The sequence below is a fragment of the Caretta caretta genome, chromosome 11 (genome assembly GCF_965140235.1).
Source record: "Caretta caretta isolate rCarCar2 chromosome 11, rCarCar1.hap1, whole genome shotgun sequence".
Lineage (NCBI taxonomy): Eukaryota > Metazoa > Chordata > Testudines > Cheloniidae > Caretta > Caretta caretta.
In genome coordinates, this window is record NC_134216.1 from 33,392,914 (window position 1) to 33,416,131 (window position 23,218).

General features: G+C 39.6%; 1 protein-coding gene across 7 annotated transcripts in view; it reads right to left on the minus strand.

Annotated features, from left to right (window-relative positions):
- Positions 1 to 11,636: 11,636 nt before the first annotated feature.
- Positions 11,637 to 23,218, minus strand: part of RBMS1 (RNA binding motif single stranded interacting protein 1) — a 211,677-nt gene continuing 200,095 nt past the window's right edge. For 6 of the 7 annotated variants that reach the window (XM_048868594.2, XM_048868593.2, XM_048868597.2 and 3 more), the window contains exons 11-14: positions 19,516 to 19,626; positions 18,295 to 18,375; positions 16,349 to 16,431; positions 11,637 to 14,173 (exon numbers count right to left, since the gene is read on the minus strand). In XM_048868594.2, the coding sequence (XP_048724551.1) occupies positions 16,354 to 16,431; positions 18,295 to 18,375; positions 19,516 to 19,626 (270 nt within the window). In that variant the 3' untranslated portion in view covers positions 11,637 to 14,173; positions 16,349 to 16,353. The other variant, XM_075117877.1, reaches the window with a different exon arrangement.

The following is a 23,218-nucleotide window of genomic DNA, read 5'->3' on the forward strand; positions in this document are numbered from 1 at the left end:
AGTGCTTGTGTGAGAAAAGGTTAAAATTAGATTGACGAGCAAATGTGTTACCAGACTGCTGGCTGACAAATGGCAAAGCTATGCCAACTTATACTGGAGATGTACTAAAAGTAAGCAGGAGGATAAAAACTATGTGCTAGAATACATTCAAACTTAGCATAAACAAAGAATGCTGGGGTGGCCACAACAGAGGCATGCCAGGAATATACATATTTTGTGGCAATAAAATACAGCGTGGGTACAATTTAACAATTAGATATGGAGATCCAGACGCCTGTTTTGTGAACAAGTCAAAAGGGGCTGCTTTGATGGTATACAAATTTGTTTACAATGATATTCCTGTTGGATGACTATACATCAATTTTCTGATAAACTTCTTTCACTGATCATAGTGACTAAAGGGCCCTACTTCCTAAGAGACTCTTTCTCAGCTAGGAGAGACAATGCAAATAGGAATTAATCATATAACACAGTCGTTCCCATCTTGACCAAGGTCTGATCTCTTCTTGGTGATCAGTGAAGAGTAGTCTGGTCACATGGCACTGGCCCCCCTTTTTTCCAGCTATTTCTATAGGCTTTTAGCCAAATTATAATTATTTAGGACAAAAATTTCAGAATTGTCCATTAATTGTACATGCCTCGCTTGAGACACCAGGTGCTTCATATTCGGAGATGCCGGGAACCAACAACTCACACTGATGTCAACTAGAGTTGTGGGTGCTCGGCCCATCTGAAAATCAGGTCCTAGATGAGTCAAGTTGGACACCCAAAACTGAAGCACCAAAAACTTAGCGGACACTTTAAAAAATACTGACTTATCAGCTAAGTAGATAGGTAGTCTGATATGCTTGGGATGTTTCTACAAAATGTAGCTACGATATTTAAATAGAAAGAAACAAAATTATAAATGTTTCAGGCTGCTACTCCATAATCACAACCTCACCATGCTGCTATATATGTATTTTAAATAGTAAAAATTTAAAAAAGTTTAAAAATTCAGCTAGCATGAAGGACCCTTACTCATGACGAATATAATCTGTATGTCTATAACAACACTTTGTGGGCTCCATAAGTATATCATGTTGTTTATCAAACAACATGCAGCATGTTCCCTTTGAAGTTAATGGGAATTCTGCCACTGACTTCAATGGGATTAGAATTTGGCCATGGCATGAACTTTACAATGCTTAAGAATTGACTAAATGGGAGTTTACACAGTAGAGTTTATGGACCATATCCTGCCCTCCAATGGGTCAGTTTTGTACAACTCTGCTAGTGTGGAATCTCCCTGAAACTGGCTTACCAAGTCCTAAAACCAGTTTGCCTAGCTCCCCCTGAAGGACCTCCCCCTGTTCATGGCATATGGCCAACACAGGGGGCATGGCCATGGGAGAGAGGTCAGCCATCCCTTTGCCCCAGCAGTCTGTTTGGTGTATCAGCCTGTTGGGGCTGGTGGAAGTTAGAGCAAGTCTGAGAAGCCGGAAGATTGCTCTGGACGGCTGACCTAGTTCAAAGCAGCTCCAGAACTTGGGGACAACAAATGTGGCTTAAAGTTACCTTTGTACCCACCTGCTCCTCAGCAACAGCTGTGGATCTGTCCCTGTGTATTATGCTGAGCCTCTAATATGTCTGACTTATTTCTCCCTCATTATCGTGAAGTAACAGAAGAAGGAAAATAATTGAACATTCCCTTAATGCTAGAAAAATAAACTGGTGTTGAGAGTCCAGTGGTTTGCCAAGATATTGCAGATGTGATGGTGTAAGCAGAATGTATGTGCCGCAATATCCAGGAACAATAAAGGGATGTTATTAAATATTGTGTGAAAAACATGACTTTCACCAAAACAGAAGTTTAAAATAACCAGTGTGTCACTTTTACAACTGAAAATCTACCACTTTAATGAGACACTTTGAGGGGAGAGGCCCTGCTTCATAAATCAGGTGACATGATTGAGATCCAATGTGCTGCATAGTACAAAAACCCTTTATCATGCCTACCTAGGAGTCAAATTAACTCTACTGCAAATATTAGAGAACATGCAGAAAGGACCACAAATAACTAGAGATAGGCTGAACACAATACCCAGCTCTGAACTGTGCTGCTAGCCATTATCTCTGCAACAAACGGTGATGAGAATAAATAAAAAATGCAGATCCTCCCCAAACATTTGGATCGGGATCTGTACAAAGAACAAACGCTGCTGCTGCTAAGTCGGCAATTGCACGTATACTTTCCGCCCACCCATGGGTAAGTCAGGCGTGCAGCGAGTGCATGCTAAACCCCAAAACCTGCTGGGCCCCATGAGCCAAGCATAGCCTGAGTAGCTCTTTTCATTGCAATAGTAAAGGAATGAGAACTATTATGTTTTGGCTCAAACATCAAATGGTAAAAACAGATTGTGCTTGACTGACTGAAAACTACACAGTCAGCCCTTTTAACAGGTATTCTTAAACCGTAAGATTACAAAATGGGTGTTTTGAAACACTGGTAAGGTTCTTCTTTCTCTTATTGACACTCCAAACCAACTCCTTAAAGTAACAAAGGACTAAACCCTGCAACTGCACTGGTTCTCCCCTATTGAATTCTATGAAACAGAGGAGATTGGGCCCTAAAGGGCAGATCCCACACTCCTTAGGTAGAGAGAACCTCAATTCCATGGCAGGATCAAGCCCTACATATCTATCTTCAGGTACCAAATCCAGGATTAATCACTTAACCTTGCTCATCAATAGAGAGGTGAGGCTTCTACATCTCAGTCTTAACTTACAATATGTGCCTGGAGGTTATTTGACATTGGGAGACTGTTGAAATCCGGTGAAGGTGGTTCCTTCTGAGCCTTGCACTACTTTCCGTGTACACTTGTCTGCACAGCCCTATACACTTCAATGACACTTTATCGCTAACAAAAAACGTTTGTGGCAACATCAGGATGAATTAAAAATAAGTGAGAATCTCATTCTTTTCCTTTTTCTACACCAGACAGTTAATGTTATTGTAAGCATCGTTTACTAAAGCAGTATCTGATTTTGTGCAACTAACATAGATATCAACATAACAAAAAGCAGTACATATTCCCGAAATTCTAACTGGGCACTGACTTATATGACTGGATTAATGTAAATTTACTTTGCACTAAACCCCCTGAGGTTTAAATCATAGCTTTAAATTTCAGGCTTTACAATATTTTATATTTGCTATTCAAGAGGGGGCACACACCGATTGGCTTGCTCAGGTTGTTCTCGGTCAGTACCCAGCAATGGGAACAGGCCCAGGAGCGAGCCACTGAATTGCTTGCAAGCAAGAAGGAAAGCGGGGCAGAAATGTCCGGGGTGGGTTTGGTATTCCAGGTCCAAGAATAGGACGGTGTGGGTACTGTTCTTATCTTGTGCTTTCCCCATACGGTGCATTTTACTGTCGGGCATTCCACCGCGTACACAGCCACACGCACCTCTCCTCAATGTCTACGGGTTAAATTCTGAAATCTTTCCATTGGCCCCATGGGAGTTTGGCCTGCAGAAGGACTTTAGGATCTGAACACCTAATAGCCTGGGCTGCTTGTTGTTCATTGGTTCAAACTGCCTTGCCTTAATCATATGCAATAGGACGAGACGAAACATTTTTTCCCCATTAGGAATCTGGAGAGGAATGCCAGATCTTATTTTGATAGCCACTAGGGGATGGTTTGTTGAGGTAGGTTTGCAGAGAAGATTGGTGAGAGGTGTTTGACGCACAACCAGAAACCATGCAAAATTTGCCCGATTTTAAATTTTCAGGACATCCTCTTCACTCCTGTGTGCACTGAAACATTCAGAGCATCTGACAGACCCATGTGCTTGTTCCCTGACAACATGAAACATGGGGCTTTTGACTGAGCTACCCCCTGAGTTTTTTGGGTACTTGAAACTATAAACTCAAAGCAAAACCAAGAGCTGTCTGCCCCCAAGAGTGAAAACCAGAGAGAAGATATACAGACCCTGTGAGCTGAAATGGCTGACTTTCACAGCTCGCTCATGGAGCTGAAAGAACCGTCTAGACCTAGTGTGAGTTAAATCCTTTGTGATTGTTGGGGGTCCCTTCAACTTGATATTGATATAAGAAACCAGTGCTGCCAAATTGTCTCTTCTGCGCCCAGAACACCCTGAAATGAGAAACTGGTTTAGTTCCCCGCCACCTACCCATTCCCACCTGTGAGCATCTTTGCTTTTTTACTGGTTACTCTATTCAGATTCCTGTCCCCATTCCCATGATGGGCACCCATCATAAGTGTCCAATTGGGATGTATATAAGCTGGCTTTGTGTATTTCACTTCTCAAATCAAAATGATAAAGGTTTCTTCTCTTTCGAGGCAAACTTGTTTCTCTTTGTGATGGAAAAATCATAATCTTGGGAGTGAGAGAGGTTATGTTGTGTTTTGCAGGAGCTGGATAAAGTTATTCTTTTAATGACAATCCTATAAATATATACCCTAGGCACATATAGAGAATGGGATTCAACTACTGATTATTAATAAAATGAAGATGCCCTCTAGTGGTTCAATAAAATAAAGCTCTGCACTCTCTTTTGTTCAAGGGAATTACCACCACCTCACTTTTTCTTTTCTCAAAACTGCTGTGAGCAAGATTCCACACCATTCTTACACCCCCTCTCCCTGGGATGTGTGGGTACAGAGGATCATTCGAAATGGTTGTGTTTAGTCCTGCAGGGCATCAAACAAGCTTAGTAAATTCACTACAGTTTCCATAAGAGCCATATCTGAACACAGTAGGGCTGGTCACATGATCACCATCTGGAATAGATGAGACTCGTAACTTACAGTGGCATGTTCTTTTTGTAGCCAACTCTTCTCAGAGACAACTGGTGACTTTTTCATCTGCAAAATATTTTCAGGAAAAGAACTGCTGGAACTGTTCAACTAATTTTTGTAACTGAATGATGAATTTTGCCCAGCATTTCAGTACTGTGAGGTGAAGCCTCAGTGTTACATTTCTTCCAGTGAAAGACATGGTGTGATCTCTTTCAAGTCAGAGTTGTGATCTTATCATTTCCTTTTTATAAGGCTATCCTTGGAAAAGAGAAGCGCAAATATTAGGGAGGTACATTGTAAAAGGAAGGGGAAGCTTAAAACCACATTTTTGGACATAGAGGCTTTAGAAACACGGGCAGCCCAAGATTTAAAACGAAACAAAAAAACCACTACTACATGCCTTATAAGGATAGGCTCAAGGAACTCAACCTATTTAGTTTAATGAAGAGAAGGTTAAGGGATGCCTTGATTACAGTATACAAGTACCTACATGGGGAACAAATATTTAATAATGGGCTCTTTAGTTTAGCAGAGAAAGGTGTAACATGATCCAAGGACTGGAAGTTGAAGCAAGACAAATTCAGACCGAAAAGAAGGTGTGACATTTTAACAATGAGAGTAATTAACCATTGGAAAAATTTACCAAGGGTCTTGGTGGATTCTCCATCACTGACAATTTTTAAATCAAGATTTCTCCCCCCTAACAGATATGCTCTAGGAGTAATTTTTGGGGGATGATGTTCTGTGGCCTGTGTTATACAGGGGGGCAGACTAGATGATCACAATGGTCCCTTTTAGTCTTGGAATCTGAGAAGATTTGAACCACAAGTCTCACATGTGGTTCAAGATGCCATGTGGTTCTTCTCTGAAAAAGTGATGATACAAGTTGCATTGTGGCACTCTACATCTATTATTCCACCCTGCTTCCATCTCATTAACAAGCTGTCTCCCACCCACTCACATGTGAAAGCTACTCCTGCTGACAGCTGGAGTCATTCTTGCATGTTGAAATATTCCATATGAGGCTGGGATGTTGAAGGTAGGTGTGGGACAGTGCCCCGCTGATGACAGTTGATAATCTTTTCTTTTAGTTTATACTCTTCCAGGACAGGCTGGCTTTTCTAAGGCATGTTTGAAATTAACTCACTTTGTTGTTTAATAGTCTTACTGCATTGACATGCATGGAATATTAATAAATACATGAAAGTCTAGATAAAATTAGCCAACTCTATTTTTTCTACAAGCAGTTCCTAAGGAAAGCTTTAAATAACAGAAGGGAAAAAGTCATTTCCCACTGCTGACCACAAATAGTTAGAATATGCAATGTGGGGCAACTTGATCTACTTGCTAAATGATCCTGTTTGGGCACCCTCTATTTCTATCTCCCTTTCTCTAAACCACTGTTTAACTCCATTAATTTCAAGCCCTTTCTAGATGTAGCTTAGGGATATATGCAACCCAAAAATGTATCACAATTTCAGTATAACCAGTTGATGAACAAGTTGGTCAAGTAAATCTGGCGTGATTCCTATGAGCTCAGTAAAGTTGCACCAGCAGAAGTGCAGAGTAAATGGGAGCAGGAGTTAGTCTGTAGTGTCAGATTCCATTTGCCCCCTGCTAACACTCCACAAAACAATGAGGCTACTTGGAGTAAGGTGCTGTTTAGAGTGAGCTAAGGGATCTGAATGTGGCCCACTGTGCTTATTAGGGGTGGGCTGTAATTACGGAAGTAGTTAGGGAACATATACATTAATTCCTTAAGTCTGTGACAGTATCACAGTAAATTAGTTGGAGGAATGAATTGTTAATTGGCTAGAGGCAGGTTAATGAACTGTAGCAGAATTCAGAATGATTTGTTAACTGTGGTTCTAATATATTAAGTAAATTAATGCTGCTGAAAGGGGCAGGATTGATAGCTTGAACTATGCCTCAAGTCTTGTTCTGAAAACATCACCTTCAGTCTCCTACTCTAGTCACCAATTCTCTTCTCTGCTGAGACTGGGGAACAAAGATCCAAATGTAATGGTGACTTTTGTGATGTGGCCACTTACTTGCTAGGACATGGACTCTTTATATAAGCCACTGCACAGCTAGCAGCTGGCAATGTCTTCAGCTACTCCTGAGGTGGGTCAGATGTGAACTTGTGAGCTGAAAGGTAAAGACCCCTAATTATACTCCTAGAGCCCTTCAGACACCCATGCCCCTAAATCTTTGCTATTCTGACGTAGTTTGTTTTTTCTTAACAGCTGCAGAAGAAGTTACCAGACAGAATTGTTTTTGTATATTCTAGCCATATTTTGGGCAGAATTAAATGGTCAAATGAGAAAGCCAAAAAGTTCAGCTTTGTCTGGTGTTAATCAATGCGAGGATCCATTGGCTAGGAAACTGACACAGATGATCTTTCTCTCTTGAAAGGAGTATGCCAGTTTTGCAAGCTCCGTTAGTGCATTTGGGAGGTAATTGCATGTATGCTTAAAGACCATCAAAATAACATGCTATCTTGTTCACATTACGACATTGTTGGACAGCAGAGGATTGGATGATGTATCCCAATGCACATGAAGGTTTGCAAATAATTCCAGAGTGGCTGGCAAGAGCAGAATGGACAAATGTAGTGAGTGTATGTGGGGCATACAGTTACATACAATGCCATTGCTTGTGGTTGGGATCCATTTTTCAGATGTTGTTGGATATTCTTCAGTTAGCTACTGTCAAGGTTTTTGGAGAAGGTGATATCACGGCTTTGGTTTACTAGTAAGTACAGAATTACTGCTAATGTCTTATGGTGGAGCTACCTCCGCACAAATCAACTCTCCTTTTTGTGCGAGAGCGCCGAGCTGGGAGGGGAAAGGAGGCGGGATCAGGGCTGGTGCTCAGAAAAGCTGACAGAGGCACCCTCCACAGGCACCACAATGAAGAGGATGCTAGAATATAGTTAGGACTGCCCCACTCATTTGTCTCCAAGCGATGCATCCGATTGTGAAATCCTCATCTGCAACTAGTTCAAAGAAATTTTCTGATGTAGTCTGGAGCAATGGGAATGGCAGATTGTGTCTTCACCGAGGATGCTAATATGTCCTGGCCAGTACATTAGATATACATACATCAAACCTCAGATGTATTTGGAGAGGCAGCCTACTGATTAGGTAGAAGTAGTGGACAGCGTTGGAATTGTCTCACTTATTATTTGGTTCCTGTAAAGTTAATTACAAGAATAGCATTTTTATGTGAACAAGATTCAATTTATTTGTACCCGCATTTGTTTGTCTTAACTTTATACAGAGTAAGTATACAAAAACACTGAAGAAATATATTCACAGTGTTTGTTGTAAAACCCCACTTATTTCTAAATTAGTATTAGCAAATCAACAAACAAAATACCCTTCCAAAAAACAGACACTCAACCAAGCAACAAAAACACACAGGGAGAACAAACCACATATACATGAAAAGCACCACTTGCTTCTGTGATTGAAGACTAAGCAGTAAACTAACCATAAGAGACATCATACAAACACAGGAAAACTAAAAAAGGAAGAATTAATAAAATGAATCCCCTTCTCAAAGTGTAGCAGTTACATTCCCAAGAGTACACAACATACTGTGGGTGTCCTGCAGATAAATCACAAAGTATTGGCCAGATCTTTTCAAAGTGATATTTAGTTTAACCATTTATTTATTCATGATTCTCGTATTTACTTATGTTTCCATTACTTTTATCAAGGAGGAAGGGTTTTTTCCTATCTCATTAGCATTTATATTTTTAGGCAAATGACTCTTTAGGCAAAAGTAACTCTTGTGAAATGTGGTTAAAATTTTCAGAAACATCTAAGTCACATAGGAGCTCAGAGAAAGTCAATAGAATTAAGACATTTTTGAAAACTTTACCTTTCTTGAAATGACTTTGCAAAGATGTTCAGGAGATAAGGCCAACTGTAATACCAACTTGAGATCCAGACTCATTCAAGAGAAGACATATAACCAAAATGGCTCTACTCTTGGCCAGGCCCTAAAAAGTGAACGTCAGAAGCCTGCTGAACATCAATTCCTTCTTAAGCATTTTATTTGGATTTGTATTCCAGTTACACTGTGATACTTTGCTTTTCACATCAAATTTATAAATCTTTTTAATCCAGCATGGGAAGCCCAGGTCAGAATGGAGAAAGACCTTGTCTAGCAACACTAGGCAACACAGTCTAATTAGTTTTTGGAACTAGAAAGAGAGCTAAATGGTCTTGGTCCAACATTCTCAGTAATAGGATTCCTTTCCTATTAATCTACAACCATGAGATATGACCAAAGTGTTATCCAGGGAGCAAGTCTCACATGTGATTATAGTTGCATAAAACTGTGGTTTTTACAAACTTTCATAACTAATACTAAATTAGCTAACAATAGAGAACATGTTTTTATTAACAGCATCTTGGCAAATAAGCTACAAAATAACAAAGCAAAACTGTGTTCAATGGTCAGTTAAGTCAATTTTTGAACAAGAGACCTCTTACCAGTCGGTGAAAAAAAGACCAGTTTTGAACTACACAGAGCCCTTCTTCAGTAATTTTGTGATATATAATAATATATGTAATAATTGTGTTATATATGCTGAGTTTTAGGTGTTATTTAAAGTATACTGCATACAGAGCACAAGCAGCAGAAGGACTGGAAGAGTGGGGGAACCATGCCCCCACAACGGCCCAACCCTCCTGGAGCCTGAGCCCCTCGCACCAGTCCCACCCTACCAGAACGCCTGCCCCTCCTACCAGGTCCTTCCTCCCACCCCACTCTCCTTACCTTACTCTTCCTGCTGACCAGCCCGAAGCTCTCTGGTGACAGGTCTTTCCTGCTTCCCAGACGTGGAGGATCCCCGGCACCTTTCTGCTGTAGTTTTGCTAACTGACTGGTGAGGGCTCAGTTGCCAGCATGTGGCTCAATGTGGAGGGGGACCCGGGTGCCAGTCAACTGGGCCAGGTCACAGTGCATTCCCACCCAGTCAGGTTTTAAGGGGTGGGGGACAATGGCCCTTTATGCGCCGGAACCTTTGTAGAAGTGTCTGTTGTGGTGGTGGGCATGGCCAAAGTGGCAGAGGAATTAATACTTAAATATCCCACAGAAAGTGCATATATTTCTTTTGTTAAGAAGTGTGTGTGGGGGTATGGCCCTCTGGCCTTCCCCACACCGGTGATACAGAGATCTGTATTATTGAAGACTGGGTGATATATTGTGTGGCATATTCACCAGCCAGGCACAAACTACTGATCTCAGAGTATTGATTCTTTTCAAATACATTTGATTATACAATAAAGAGCTGAAGTGCATCATAGTGATAATTAGAAAAACTAGTAAGATGCCATATAAAATTGTAATAAAATAGAATATTCATATTTGAATACATGACTACTACTTATTCATTCCAATTAATTTAAGGACGATAGAAAAGAGGAATATGGTCCCTCAACAGATTTGTGTAAATCTTCATGGCCATTTAATTTTAGATGGGTGAATTGTTGAGCCACAGTTTAGATGAACAGCTCGACAAAGCAGTAAACACAGTATACATTCACTTACGGGTCTCTATAAATTTTATTTATCATTAATTAGTATGCAGTATAGTCCAGTCTTTTCATTTATGCAAGAGGAATTAGTACTCACGGATGTTATTTTATTACATAAGCCTAAAATAACAAAATCATCTTCCCTCCCCCGCCTCCCAGAGACAAACTGAAGCTCAAAGCTCCTTTGATCAGCTCCAAAGGAGAAAAATCATGCTGTCAGCATCCTGGATGTCACTACATCTATATGGGGTGAGGTACACTACTTAGCATTAAGAATTGCTTCTCAAAAAGTTCCTGACACAGGAAGCTTTTTATGTGGAGTTACAGGCTAGGCTCTTCCTAAAGGGACTCTCTCCTCTTTATAGAGAAGCGGTTTTTTTTTTTATTTTTTGTTATTTTCCCTTTCCTTGGAAACAGCCCTATATTATATATATATAAAATAGGGCTGTTTCTAAGGAGAGGGAAAGTAACAAAAATGTCTAGAGTGTGGGGAGTCTACTTCACATCATATCTACAACATCCCAGAAATAGCTCTATTTTAGATATTTGACTATTTAATGCTTTGGTCAGGGGAAATAGTTTTTGATATTTTGCCATAAATTATTTGGTTTAGAAGCATTACTTCTGGGGCAGGACAACACACACAACATATGGAACAGCACCTCTTGCTACAGATATCACAATTGGGGGGAAATCTCTTTAGAACATGAATGTGTTTGGGTCCTTCTGTATGTTTTCTTTTTCAACTCTCTTTCAGACTGAGGCTGAAGGTGGCCAATTAACATCATACAACTGCACTGAAGTGATGCTAATGCTCTGAGTGAAATTCACTGGGATTGTACATCCTCAGCCAATTTAATTCACAGAAGCTGGCACTGGCAAAGCACTTTTATGCAGCAGTGTGATGCTAGTGACTGTAACTGTTAAATCCCATGTTGCTTGCAGACTTCTTGTGGAGACAGCCAGGCCTGAATTTACCATTACGTGTGTAGGCCTGGATTGAGGCAAAGAAGGGCATAGCTTTTGCATTCAAATCAGATATTTGATAAAACTATTATAAAAAATTATTTCCTGTTTGCTCTTAAAGAACAATAAATGACTTGTAGTTTGAGAAAGCTAAAATTCAATTTTAATGAAACATTTGGGAGGGACGGGGGCCTCTGAGAAGTGGAATCCAAATTTGAGCAGTTCAACATGAAGAAACACTAAAGTTTCACCATAAGCTGTTTGGGGTCCATCCAGTCTCCAGATATAGTTAGAATTGAAGAGAAAGAACGCATTTTCATTTTTTCAATCTTTTTTATTCAAAAGTTTTCAAAAGAAATAAAACAGAAAAAGCTAACAATCTAATCAAATGTACAGTTCAAAAATGTCTTTTGGCGTTTAACAAGTCCTAGGAAACAAAACTACAGAGTTATCTTGAACCGGACAAATAAGTTACCACTGGCAAGTTTGTGGCACTAGAAAAACAAAAATAAAAAATTAACTCTCTTGATCATATAGATATCTCTATGAAAATCTTTTTTTTTTCAATCTGTACAAAAGGTCTTTCTTCATAAATTAATTTTTTTTTTATAATTTAATGGCTGTCTACTATGTGATGTTTAAGTAACTGATTATTTCTTTATGTACAGAGGTTAAATTTCCCAAATCTTACCCGGACAATGAGTATGGCACTTAGTTCAGACACTTCTAGCAGCAGCTCTTCCCTCCCTCTAATACAGCTACTGTATTGCAATTTTAACGAATGCAAAAAATATCAAGTAGTGAGAGATCCAAGAATGGCGATATACCAGATACAGGGAAGGTGCTGCAGGAAGTCTGGACTTTTACAAAGCAGTAATATTCCAGGGAGCACAGAACCAATAATACCACAACCTTTTTTTTTTTAAAAAGAAAAAACAAACATCTCTTATGACTATGTAACTCACTAGAATCTACACTTCTCAGAGCAGCAATTTATTTTTGAAACTATGAAATGTCACCGACATCTATACTCCAATACTCACACAATTTAACAACTAAAAAATACTTGAATGAAGTAACTGCTTAGCCCTAGCTCCTGAGCTAGGATGATTTGGTCTGTGGAAACAGGGAGGGCCAGCAACCTGTCCCAATACAAAAAGAAATAAACTTTGAGGTAGATAACTGATCATATACAGCTGACCAGACAAGTACACAGTTTTGGAAGACAACTTAATTTATCATTTGATTTAAAACATATGCCATTGTAATAAAAGAGCTTTAATAGCAGTGAATTATCTAATACGTAAAAATACAAATAACTGTGTATTTATTAATCAGGAATTTCATAGTTTCAAAACTGGTTTTCTTTACACTTAACACTTGTAGTGATGATGTAAAGTGTGGCACTGCTTGGATCCAAGTCTTCCTTCATGCTTTTTGTGACCATACTTCAATTAAAATTATAAAACCTAAAGGCAAATGTACAAAAAAAGGCACATTCTCCTAACCGCAAACTGGTCCGGCAAAAATAAAGAGTACAGAAGACGTAATGCTGAGACAAATCAGAATTATTGGTTACTGGCTCTTTGTTCTTTGGTAAAGTTACCTTTAAAAGTGCCAAGTCTTTTTATTTTTATTTACCTCCTATAGAGAGCTAGTACCCAATCAATTATGCGTCTACTTACATCTCAGCTTATGTTTGCAAACAAGTCCTTAGCTTTTGCCATTTTGCTGTAATAGCAAATTTTCTGTTTGCTAGGTCTCAGCACAATCATCATTCTAAAGCACTATCATTAGTATAAAGGAAGGACAAAAATGTTCTGTGATATTCCCACCCCAAACTCCCCATTCTACCTACACTAAAACTAGAACATCAAGTTAGTTTCTGAAAAAAGGCAAAAAAAGATTTTACATTGCATCTTACAGCAGAGTTCCTAATCATTCAAACTATCAGAGGAAACTATTGGCATATGGCCTTACAAACAATTTATCCTATTAAAATTCCCCCAGTCAGAAAATGTGTTTCACACAAAACATTTTTCCCCTCTTGCATTTCACTACCTTACACATTATGTGAAAAATCATTAAAAACACCTACTACACATTAAAAAAAGCCAAATTTTCAGCAATTTTTATTGACTACCTTTTAAAAGCCCTATGCTGCTGTTTTACAAGGCATAATAGACCAGCTCATTTGGTCAAAGCATTCTACACCATTAGTTTGGACTACTTACTGAAACAGCTACAGCATGAAAGATTTAAGGCAAATTGGAATTTATAGAAAAGGATAAGACACTTCACACTACGTTAAAAGAAAAACAGAAAGCTAAGAGAACAGACACTAACTGCAACACTGCACTGTAGCAACACTCACACACTACAAGCACAGATCATCATTTTAGATGTTTTACTATTTTAAACTTCAGAAAACCCATTTCATACAATAAAAAACAAAACAAAACAAACAAAAACAAAACAAAAAAAACCCAAAAAAACCAAAACAAAAACAAACCAAAATACAAATTCTGCCATGCACGTGAATAAGTCTTCGTGGTCATCTGTGCATACCCAGAAATTTGGGGAAAAAAAAAAAATTGCATCATAATACTTGATAAAAATTTTCTTACTAAAATAAACCTGTTCACAGGAACAGCTACTAGATGAATTTAAGGATTTTTTATGCACCTTATAGAACTTATAGCAAAAATAGTTTTAGTTGATTTCATTATAAATAATGTTTTCAAGAACCTGTGCAAAACTGTCAATAATTCCTAAAGCACAATTGATCAGTAAAATCCATGATTGTTTCAGCCTTTGCACCCTTCTCCAGGCAAGGTCAACACTGGACATCTGTAACATAAAGAAGTCAGAGCTAGGGCAGAATTACTTTTGCATTGTCTTCTATTGTAGACATCTGTGAAATTGTTTCTTACCTCAGACGTAGTTTTGAAAGGACCAAGTGAGCCCATGTACATACTTGACAACTGATCAGGAAGGTGCCAAGTGCCCTGGGAGTTGAGGGTTCTCAGCACCTGCGCAGATAGTCCCTTTGCCTAATTACAGCCTTATCCTATAGTTTTTTTCCTCACACAAAATCCCACTGATTCCCCACTGGGAGTTCTGCTTGCTGAGAGCTTAGGGACTGTGACCCTGCACTCAAACTGAGGGTTTGTGTGTGTGTGTGTGTTTGTTTTTTTAATGGCATCTACTGTTGGTGCATTCATGGGGAGGAACATTATTTTGCAGATTCAGTTTAATAATATTAACACTATTTGCCACTCTGCTATTCATTATTTATAGGGACCATACTGACTCATAGTGCATGTAAACACTAAGAACAATGCTTCTTAAGACATTACGTTCATGCAATATTGACTTTTAAGGGGAGTGCTCAATGTTTCCAATGGTGGTGGTTATAATATGCCTCAGAGAAACTGGGTAGCAGTTTTACCATCTCTTCAAGAGGCCAAATGTTGTCCCTTCTGCTCTGTGAACATGCAAAGCCCCAAACGAGTGGAGATAATACTGATCTTGTGCTAGGGACAGGATATGAAGAGCAGAACTTTGCTTCTCTGTGTGCCCTGGATCACTACTTGGCAGCAGCCATCTTCACAGGCCCACAGAGAAGGCTTAGGACAAGCCACGCATCTGAACTATACTGACCCACAAGCAAGATGCCCTGAATTGGGAGCATGCAGGGGCCATGGTGCAGTAACAGTCCACAGGATGTGCCTGGGTAATCGCGAAGTGTAGGATTTAGGCCCCTCAACCTCAAAAGGAAGAATGGGGATGTGCAAGGCCTGTTTACTTGGGAATCCTGTAGGGGCCAGTGTCTGGCCAATGTAAAGTAACAAACGCACACACGTTCACTATTATATGGAACATGGCATCAGATAAAATGTGCTCAGCTAATGAATTTGTTTATATGACAATTTTTAGTCTTCCTGAGTATAGAAGAAATTCTTATCCGAATACTTGGGATGAGAACAGTGTTACCATTACCACAGAACATACTTGACCTGCAAAACCAAAGGTAATTGAGATATGTATGTATTAGTGAATGTGCACTAGGCAAACAGGATTATGTACAGAAGGTGGACAATCATAAAACTGCTGGTGCTTTCTGTATTCTGTGTTTCTAATAAACCTGTGTCATGAGAGCTACAGAAATGAACTTTTATGAACCTTTCGGGGCACATAAGCAATGTAGTGAGAGATTCACTTTCTAGTGCATGAATAAAGTTCTTTCAGTGTGAAATCTTGCAAAACTTTATAAACATTTATGGAACTGAAGTATAGAGAAGAACTAAACTCCAGAAGCTTATGTCTTGGAAGGATGGAATGAAGAAAATGGAATGCTAGGGAAATGGTCAATGCAAACAAAACTTTAAGGGTGGCAAGCTATAAAAAGCAGTGCTGCATGGAAGGGGTTAGTCCAAACAAATGAGTGACTTATTAAGGAAAGCAAATGGAACATTTTCTATGAAAAGGAGGAAATTAACTAACTCTGAGAAAAATTTAAGCCAGGACTAACACTTTGTTGACCAGTCTGTCTCCTTCCTACAGTCTTAAAGACATGAAAGGGGAGTCTTTACAAGTGAAACTCAACAACGATTTCCTTGAGGAGATTCCACTGCATCATCCCACTGCGGGTGGCATTGCTTCTCTGTAGGAAAGCCACTTCCAAGTTAGTGCTGGGATTCAAACTGTTCTCTACTCAAGTCTGATGCCATGCATGGAAGCACTGATGTCTCAGTGTGAACAAGTTAAGCTAGAATGGTAGGCAATTGTGTGCCAGAGAAACTACTAATACATTATTACAGATAATTCATTCAGGGACTAATCTTGAAGCCTTTACTCTATTTTTTCTAATTTCTCACTCTGGCAAAACTCAAACTGATGCTGGGCTCTGGCCCTAAATTATTAGCAGTTTTATTTAGATTATATCACTTCTGTAAGCTACAGTATATTGTACATTTAGTTTTGAATTCATGTCTTTTTCAGAGTAACAGGACAAGCCCCTACCTCAGTTATTTGTTTTGCTGATACGTATATGGAGAATGGTCACTGGATGTCTCTACTGTAACCTGCTGTTGGCCACTAGCTTCCTGTAAAAGAAGAAAAAGGGGTTGAGACATGATGTCCAGCAATACTAGCTAGCGCCTAGATTTCCCAAAATGACTAGAGATTTTGGATGCCTCTGTATTCTGTTGTACAACCCAAGAGACTTGACTGGGCCTGGCTTTCAGAAAGCATTAAGCATCTTCTCCTTCATCCTTCTAAAAAACCAGGCCCCTCTCCAAGGTTTCTCAAGTTAGGTACCCCAAAAGTGATGCATCCAACTTGGCCTGCACTTTTATTTATAACAGAAGATCTAACGAAATATAAAATGATCAAGTACATGTTCTATTTCCTAAATTGCTATAGCAATAACTAGACAATGTGATGAGATTAACAGAATGGAACCACACAAACATATTAAAAAATGAGAGAATAAATTCTAATGTTTTCTGTAGACCACTACAAGTCACCATCTTTGTGCTGTGAGTCAATGTGAAGAACACAGACTTCTGCATTCCCATAAATTTTGTAAAAAGAAAAGGAGTACTTGTGGCACCTTAGAGACTAACAAATTTATTTGAGCATAAGCTTTCGGGAGCTACAGCTCACTTCATCGGATGCAAAGCTTATGCTCAAATAAATTTGTTAGTCTCTAAGGTGCCACAAGTATTCTTTTTCTTTTTGCGGATACAGACTAACACGGCTGCTACTCTGAAACCATATATTTTGTGTGTATCTGCTTCGGTATTGTAGTGTGGCTGGCTCTACGGAAGACTAAGGGTTAGTTCCGCTGGAGCTCTCAACACATAGCCCAGTAACCAGGCGATGACTAATTCAACTGCTAGAGACACAAGGTGAGCGGGCTAGTATCTTTTATCAGACCAACTTCTGTTGGTGAGAAAGACAAGTTTTCAACCTTACACAGAGCTCTTTTTTAGGTCAACGAAAGCTTGTCTCTCTCACCAACAGAAGTTGGTCCGATAAAAGATACTAGATGAGAGGAGATGAGATGGATGAGGTAATATCATGGGACCTACACAACTACAATACCACAGCATAATTCAATGTCTGGTACTTAAAAGGACAATACAGTGAATCCACCACTTGTAGTTTGCCTCTGACACATCTGGGGAGGTGTATAAATCATACTGACCAGGGTCAAGTGTCTCAGGACAAACAGACTCTGAAATGGATAAAATGTGGCCTGTAAACTTCAGGATGTGGGCAGAGAGAGATAAAATAAAAACTAGGGAATGAGAGGCTGCAGGGGTGAAATCTGTCTTGCCCAGCCCCAATGCTGGGGGTTCTTGGGATAAGTGGGGCCTACATAAACCTTAGCATTTCCTTGCAAGTTTAAGTAAGATAATACACATATAGGCTTTTGTTCCTTAACCCTTTTCCTTCCTGTGGATGAACAAATAATACTTTGATTTGAACACGCTATTCTCTGTCACTACATTTTTATAGTGGTCACGGGTCAGAAGTCTAAGCAGGGGGCCAAAATCCAGCTGGCCATGTTGAGGACATAGTTGATGGACAGGAGTGGTGTAAATAGTGTGATTACACCCTGAGAGTTACAGGCCTATAACTGGGAAAGAGTGCCCAAGGAGAGACTGAGAGTGGTCAATGGTATAGTTCCCCCTGGAACTGCAACATGCAGTCATATCTCAAAGCTAAGCAGGGCTGGGCTGCGTCGCTGCTTGAATGGAAGAACTAACTATTAGAAGTTCACATTGGTGCAGTATATTTATTAGATGAAAATAATGACATGATGGTAGTTTTATTAAACTCCATTTGTACTCAAAGGTCCTGCATAATGTAACGTTTTCATCTGTATTTTTTTTCCCTGGCAAAACAATAAATTTAACAATTTTGGCTGTAATAGTCTGCTGCTTATAAAATTTACCAACCTCAACAGGAACAGCTGCTGTCTGAACATGTGTATACTGGGGTATGTAGGCTCCTTGCATAGCTGTTGTGGCTGGCATGTACTAAAAAGACAGAGACAATACATTCAGCTAAAATAAAATCTGATGCAAACCCCATAAAGATTTTTTAAATATATATTTGAGTGCTCTGGTAGGGAAAAAGATTCAAAGCAAGCTTTATCTAAAATCAATAACCAGTGCAGAGAAGTGAGGTGTATTACACTGAGCAGTGTTAGTACACAAACTCAACTTTGGCCTTCAGAAACAAAGAGGTTAAGTATTTTCTTTCCAACAAAATTCCAGTCTGAGTCTTTTTCTTATCAGTATGTACCCAAGGAGGAAAGATGCTCTTATGGTTAAGGAACTGGCTTGTTACAGAAGATCTGGGTCAATTTCTTGTTCTGCCATACACTGTGTGACTTTGAGCAAGACTCTTAACTCTGTGCCTCAGTTTCACATCTGTGAACACTGAGGATAATATTTCTCTGCTTGACAGAGGTGTTCTGAGGATAAATGCATTTATGTTTGAGAAGTGGCAAGAAACTACACTAATGGAGGGCAGACTTTATCTAAATAAAGTGTGCCATGTATTTTTTATTAATCCAATGTATTTGTTTCCATGAGGAATGCAGTTTAAACTAGGAAGCTCATGGTATTCCTTTAGGTCAGTGGTTCAAATTTAGCTTAAGTCAATAACGAGCAAAAGTTACCATCAGATGGGTCTCTTCAATCATCTGTATTAAATGGATCGGTATAGGTACTTCTCTATGTCAAACTACCATTTGGTATGCTAGATATAACACTGCATAGAATTTAATATACAGATGTAAGAGGTTTTTAGCAGATGAAATGTCTTCATATCAGACAAATGTATGTGAATCAAATAATTTATTTACAACACTGAACCCTGCAGAGTGAACTCAGCACCATTATTTCTGCTTCAAGTCCAGTTCTAGAATTAGAACTACTTAAACTGGGCTACTTTCATTTGCTTTGTTCCATGCATTTGGAGTACATTTCACACTACTACACTAGCTTGTCTGCTTACTCTTTTGCCCTAAAGAATCTGTGGAGACAGCCATTTACATTTTAATTGAGGAGGAAAAATTCTTAGTGGTTTTCATGTACACTACACAGATATTGTAATCAATACACAACATTTTCCCTTTGTATATACTGAGCTTTATATTAAATGCCACATACTGTTCCAGTACTGCCTAATGAAAGGTGACTCATCTGTTGTGTCAGAGGGTTTATCATTGATGCAGGCTGTAGTGACATGGTGTGGTCCATGGAGGGAGTCAATACAGCACCCTATAGGAGAGAAAAAAGCAAGTTTAAGAATGAGACTGTCCAGATTTTAATTACACTTCTCTTTTGGCTCAGGCACATAAATACGGCCTTTAATTCCAACCAGTAGGGTTTGCCCTAACCCACAACAATGATACTAGCTGGTCTCGGAGATCCTAAGGATTTTACTCCATTTTATAGCTAACTACCCAATTTATACATGCACCAATCTGAATTTGTAAACTGAGTAATTACTTAACTACCTACCAAAAGTGCAAGATTTGATGTACAACGGATAGACCTGCAAATATTTCATGTGCCACTGTCTTATAGAGAGGTTTCAGAGGAACAGCCGCATTAGTCTGTATTCGCAAAAAGAAAAGGAGTACTTGTGGCACCTTAGAGACTAACCAATTTATTTGAGCATAGAGAGAATACTTTCCTCAACAGCAACAAATGATGCACTTCCATGACTGCCTGTTCAAGTTTCATACCCTTGAGTTAGGCATTGTAACTTTTGATCAGGGAAGTACCAGTTTCACTAGGGCACGAGTACCAGAGGGCTATGTTGTAAATACCATTTCTTTTGTAGAAAGTCTATCTAACACGATGGGATTACCACATTGGTGTCACATCTCTCTATCTTTATATGTACAGTGGACATAGTTTTTAAGCACCTGAAGTTGCCAAATATTCAGTTGGTGTACAGGTGTTCGGAAAACTCTTAAGAATGCATGGGGGGTTAATTTAGATGGATGGATACAGATGGGGTTTATTTCCACCCTAAGATGTTCCTGCAAAATTACATTTCTAAATATATTGTATGTGTTATGTATGCAGGCATGTGACTGAAAAGAGGTTTAGGTGAAAATTAATAGAAATAATTACAGCATACGGAAAATCAGTGTTTTTGAATGAATAATTTATTCCTTTTACAGCAGGTCTTATATTTTTTTATGAAGTACTGAGTGTTGTTAGAAAAACAACCATGTGACCAGTCTCGATGAAATGAGTCACAGGCACAAACACTGCAAGAATTTCCTGTTCTGCAGACTGCAAGTGTCTCTGCAAAGCAAATGAATGAGAAAGAGAGAGCACAAGCTTCCACACAGGCCGAAGACCAAAATTGAGAAGTCAGGAATCTAGATCTTTCATTTCACCGAGATAATAGCTAGAATTGAACATCTGTAAATGGAATATCCCTAATAGCATGATAACCTATTAATTTGCATTTCTCACAGCATAACTTGCAGGCTTTCATCCTTATTTATAATTTCAAAACTCTATGTTGATAATGGGTGTAAATAAAATCCGTGGTGTCCATTAATGACATACTTGGAAAAAATATGTATCAGTTGGGCATGTTGAAAGGATGTAAGTGTTCAACACCATCTTTTTTGCTTGCACATACAGAAAACACTTTGCCAAAAAGATTTACGTTTTCCAGCCTGCATAAGGAGGTTAATTAAAGTCCAGGCAATTTCCTTGCTAGCTTTGAAAATGTGCTTGTTTGTCAGCCATGGCACTGCATATATTAAAGGACGAGTCAGTGTATATAATGTCAGTACCAATGAACTCAGTCATTTTGATGTGGAATGATACTGATGAGGGGGGAAATGAGATGGGCAAATTATATATAAAGAATACATGACTGTGATATAAAAATATCATAGGCATGAGTGGGGGTGACCTGCATTACTCATGAATGGGGAAGCCATGGGCAACTAAATGAGTGTCCATAAATCTGTGTATATCATACCATATATTTTGCTTCTGTAAAACAGGTGCCCTGAATTATTTTAGATCTGCTCTAGAGCATTTTTAAAATTGGTTCTGCAATTTATCACATGCATATTACCACCACATGGGCTATGTCACAAAGCGTTCAATCTCAGCATCCTAAAAAAGGATGTACTTATCCCACAGGAAATTGCACTGGGGATAAATGGAGCTGTCCTCATCAACCTGCCTTCCTGAACACATGGACGCGTGTGTCTTTTCCTTCCTATTTTTTCCTTTCAAAGTGACAAAAAAATGTGAGAATGACACTATAGCCCAGTGGTTAGGGCCCTCACCTGAGAGGTTCAAGTTCTTTCATCTCATCATTTAGGAGTGCAGAGGAATTGAACTGGAGCCTCCCATGTCCCAGGTGAGTTTCCTAACCACTAGGCTGAAGATTATAAGGAAAGCCACTGCCGCCACCTCCTCCTCCTGGCTGTTTTGAATGGAGCTAGACAGGCTCTCTGAGTGTGTCTACTGGATTAACTCCCACAGGCAAAATAGGCGGGGACATGCCTATCTCCAGCTGGACTGAAGATCATGTTGGGACTTAGGCATCCAATGCATTGGGGCACCTGCCTGAGGAAGCAGTGCACATGCCCAGAGACAGAAACTTAGGCACCTAAGGGAATTCTATAGCAAATATTTAGGTGATGAATGAATTTAGGTAACTACAGTGTTCAGTGGCAGCTGAGCAGGGATTTTGTGGATTGCAGTAGTGCCTAAATATTGGCTTTAGGCACTTAAATCCCTTAGTGAACCTGGGCCATTGTTACTGAGGACCAGTAAAGTGGAGCCCTGGCAAAGGAAGGCTGGGCTAGTTAAAATTTGAAGTAGCAGGAGTCATGACTGAGCCCCAATTCCAACTGATCACGTCCTCTTCCTTCCTTCTTAGCATACAGCGTCCCACGGTAGAATCACCAAAATCCAAGAAAGATTATGGAAAGGAGAGTTATTTACCTTGTACAGAAATTGTAATTCTTTGAGGTGTTTTGTCCCTATGGTGCTCCACTTCAGGATGTGTGCATAACTGTGCACTCTTGATTGGAGATTTTGTCAGCAGTACCCATGGGTCCCACCTGCCTCCCATGCAACCGTGTGCTCCAGTGTGAGAATGTATAGGTGTGAGTGGACCTGCCACTGCTCCAGTTCCTTCTGAACCTCAAAGCTCAAGAATAACTCGAGCATAGGGAAAGTAGGGCAGGTAATGCATCAGCTCTGGAAGCATGCACAAGAACAGCATGCTGGGAAAAGGCATGCACTGATGACAGCTATGGAAATGTCTGTGACATGTCCCTTCTTCAGTAAGGCTACAGAAGTAGACTGCACTTTGGTGGAATGAGCTATCACTCCAGGAGTGGGATGCACCCCTGAGACTTAGCAATAGGTTAATATGCATCCCGAAACTCATTTAGACAGTCTTTGGGTGGAGATCGGGTGCCCTTTCGTTCTTTCCGTGGTGGAGATTAAAAGTCTAGGAGAAGCCCTGAAGGGCTTAGTCCTGTCAAAGTTAAAAGCAAGAGCTCTTCTTATGTCCAGTGTATGGAGACTAGCTCTTTCTCTTGAGGGGTAAGGCCTGGGGTAAACCATCGATAGATGAATGTACTGATTAATGTGGACTCTGAAGATACCTTAGGTAAGAAATGGGGGTGAGGGAAATGATGTCCCTTTGTCACAATAAAACACCATGTCTGGTGGGTCAGCCATAAGGGCTTCTAGCTCTTCTACTGTCCTGGCTGAGGAGACGGCTATAAGAAATGAGATCTTAAGAGATAGATGAAGGAGGCAACAGCTCCCCATAGGTTCAAATGGGGTTTTCTTAGCATATTAAGAACTA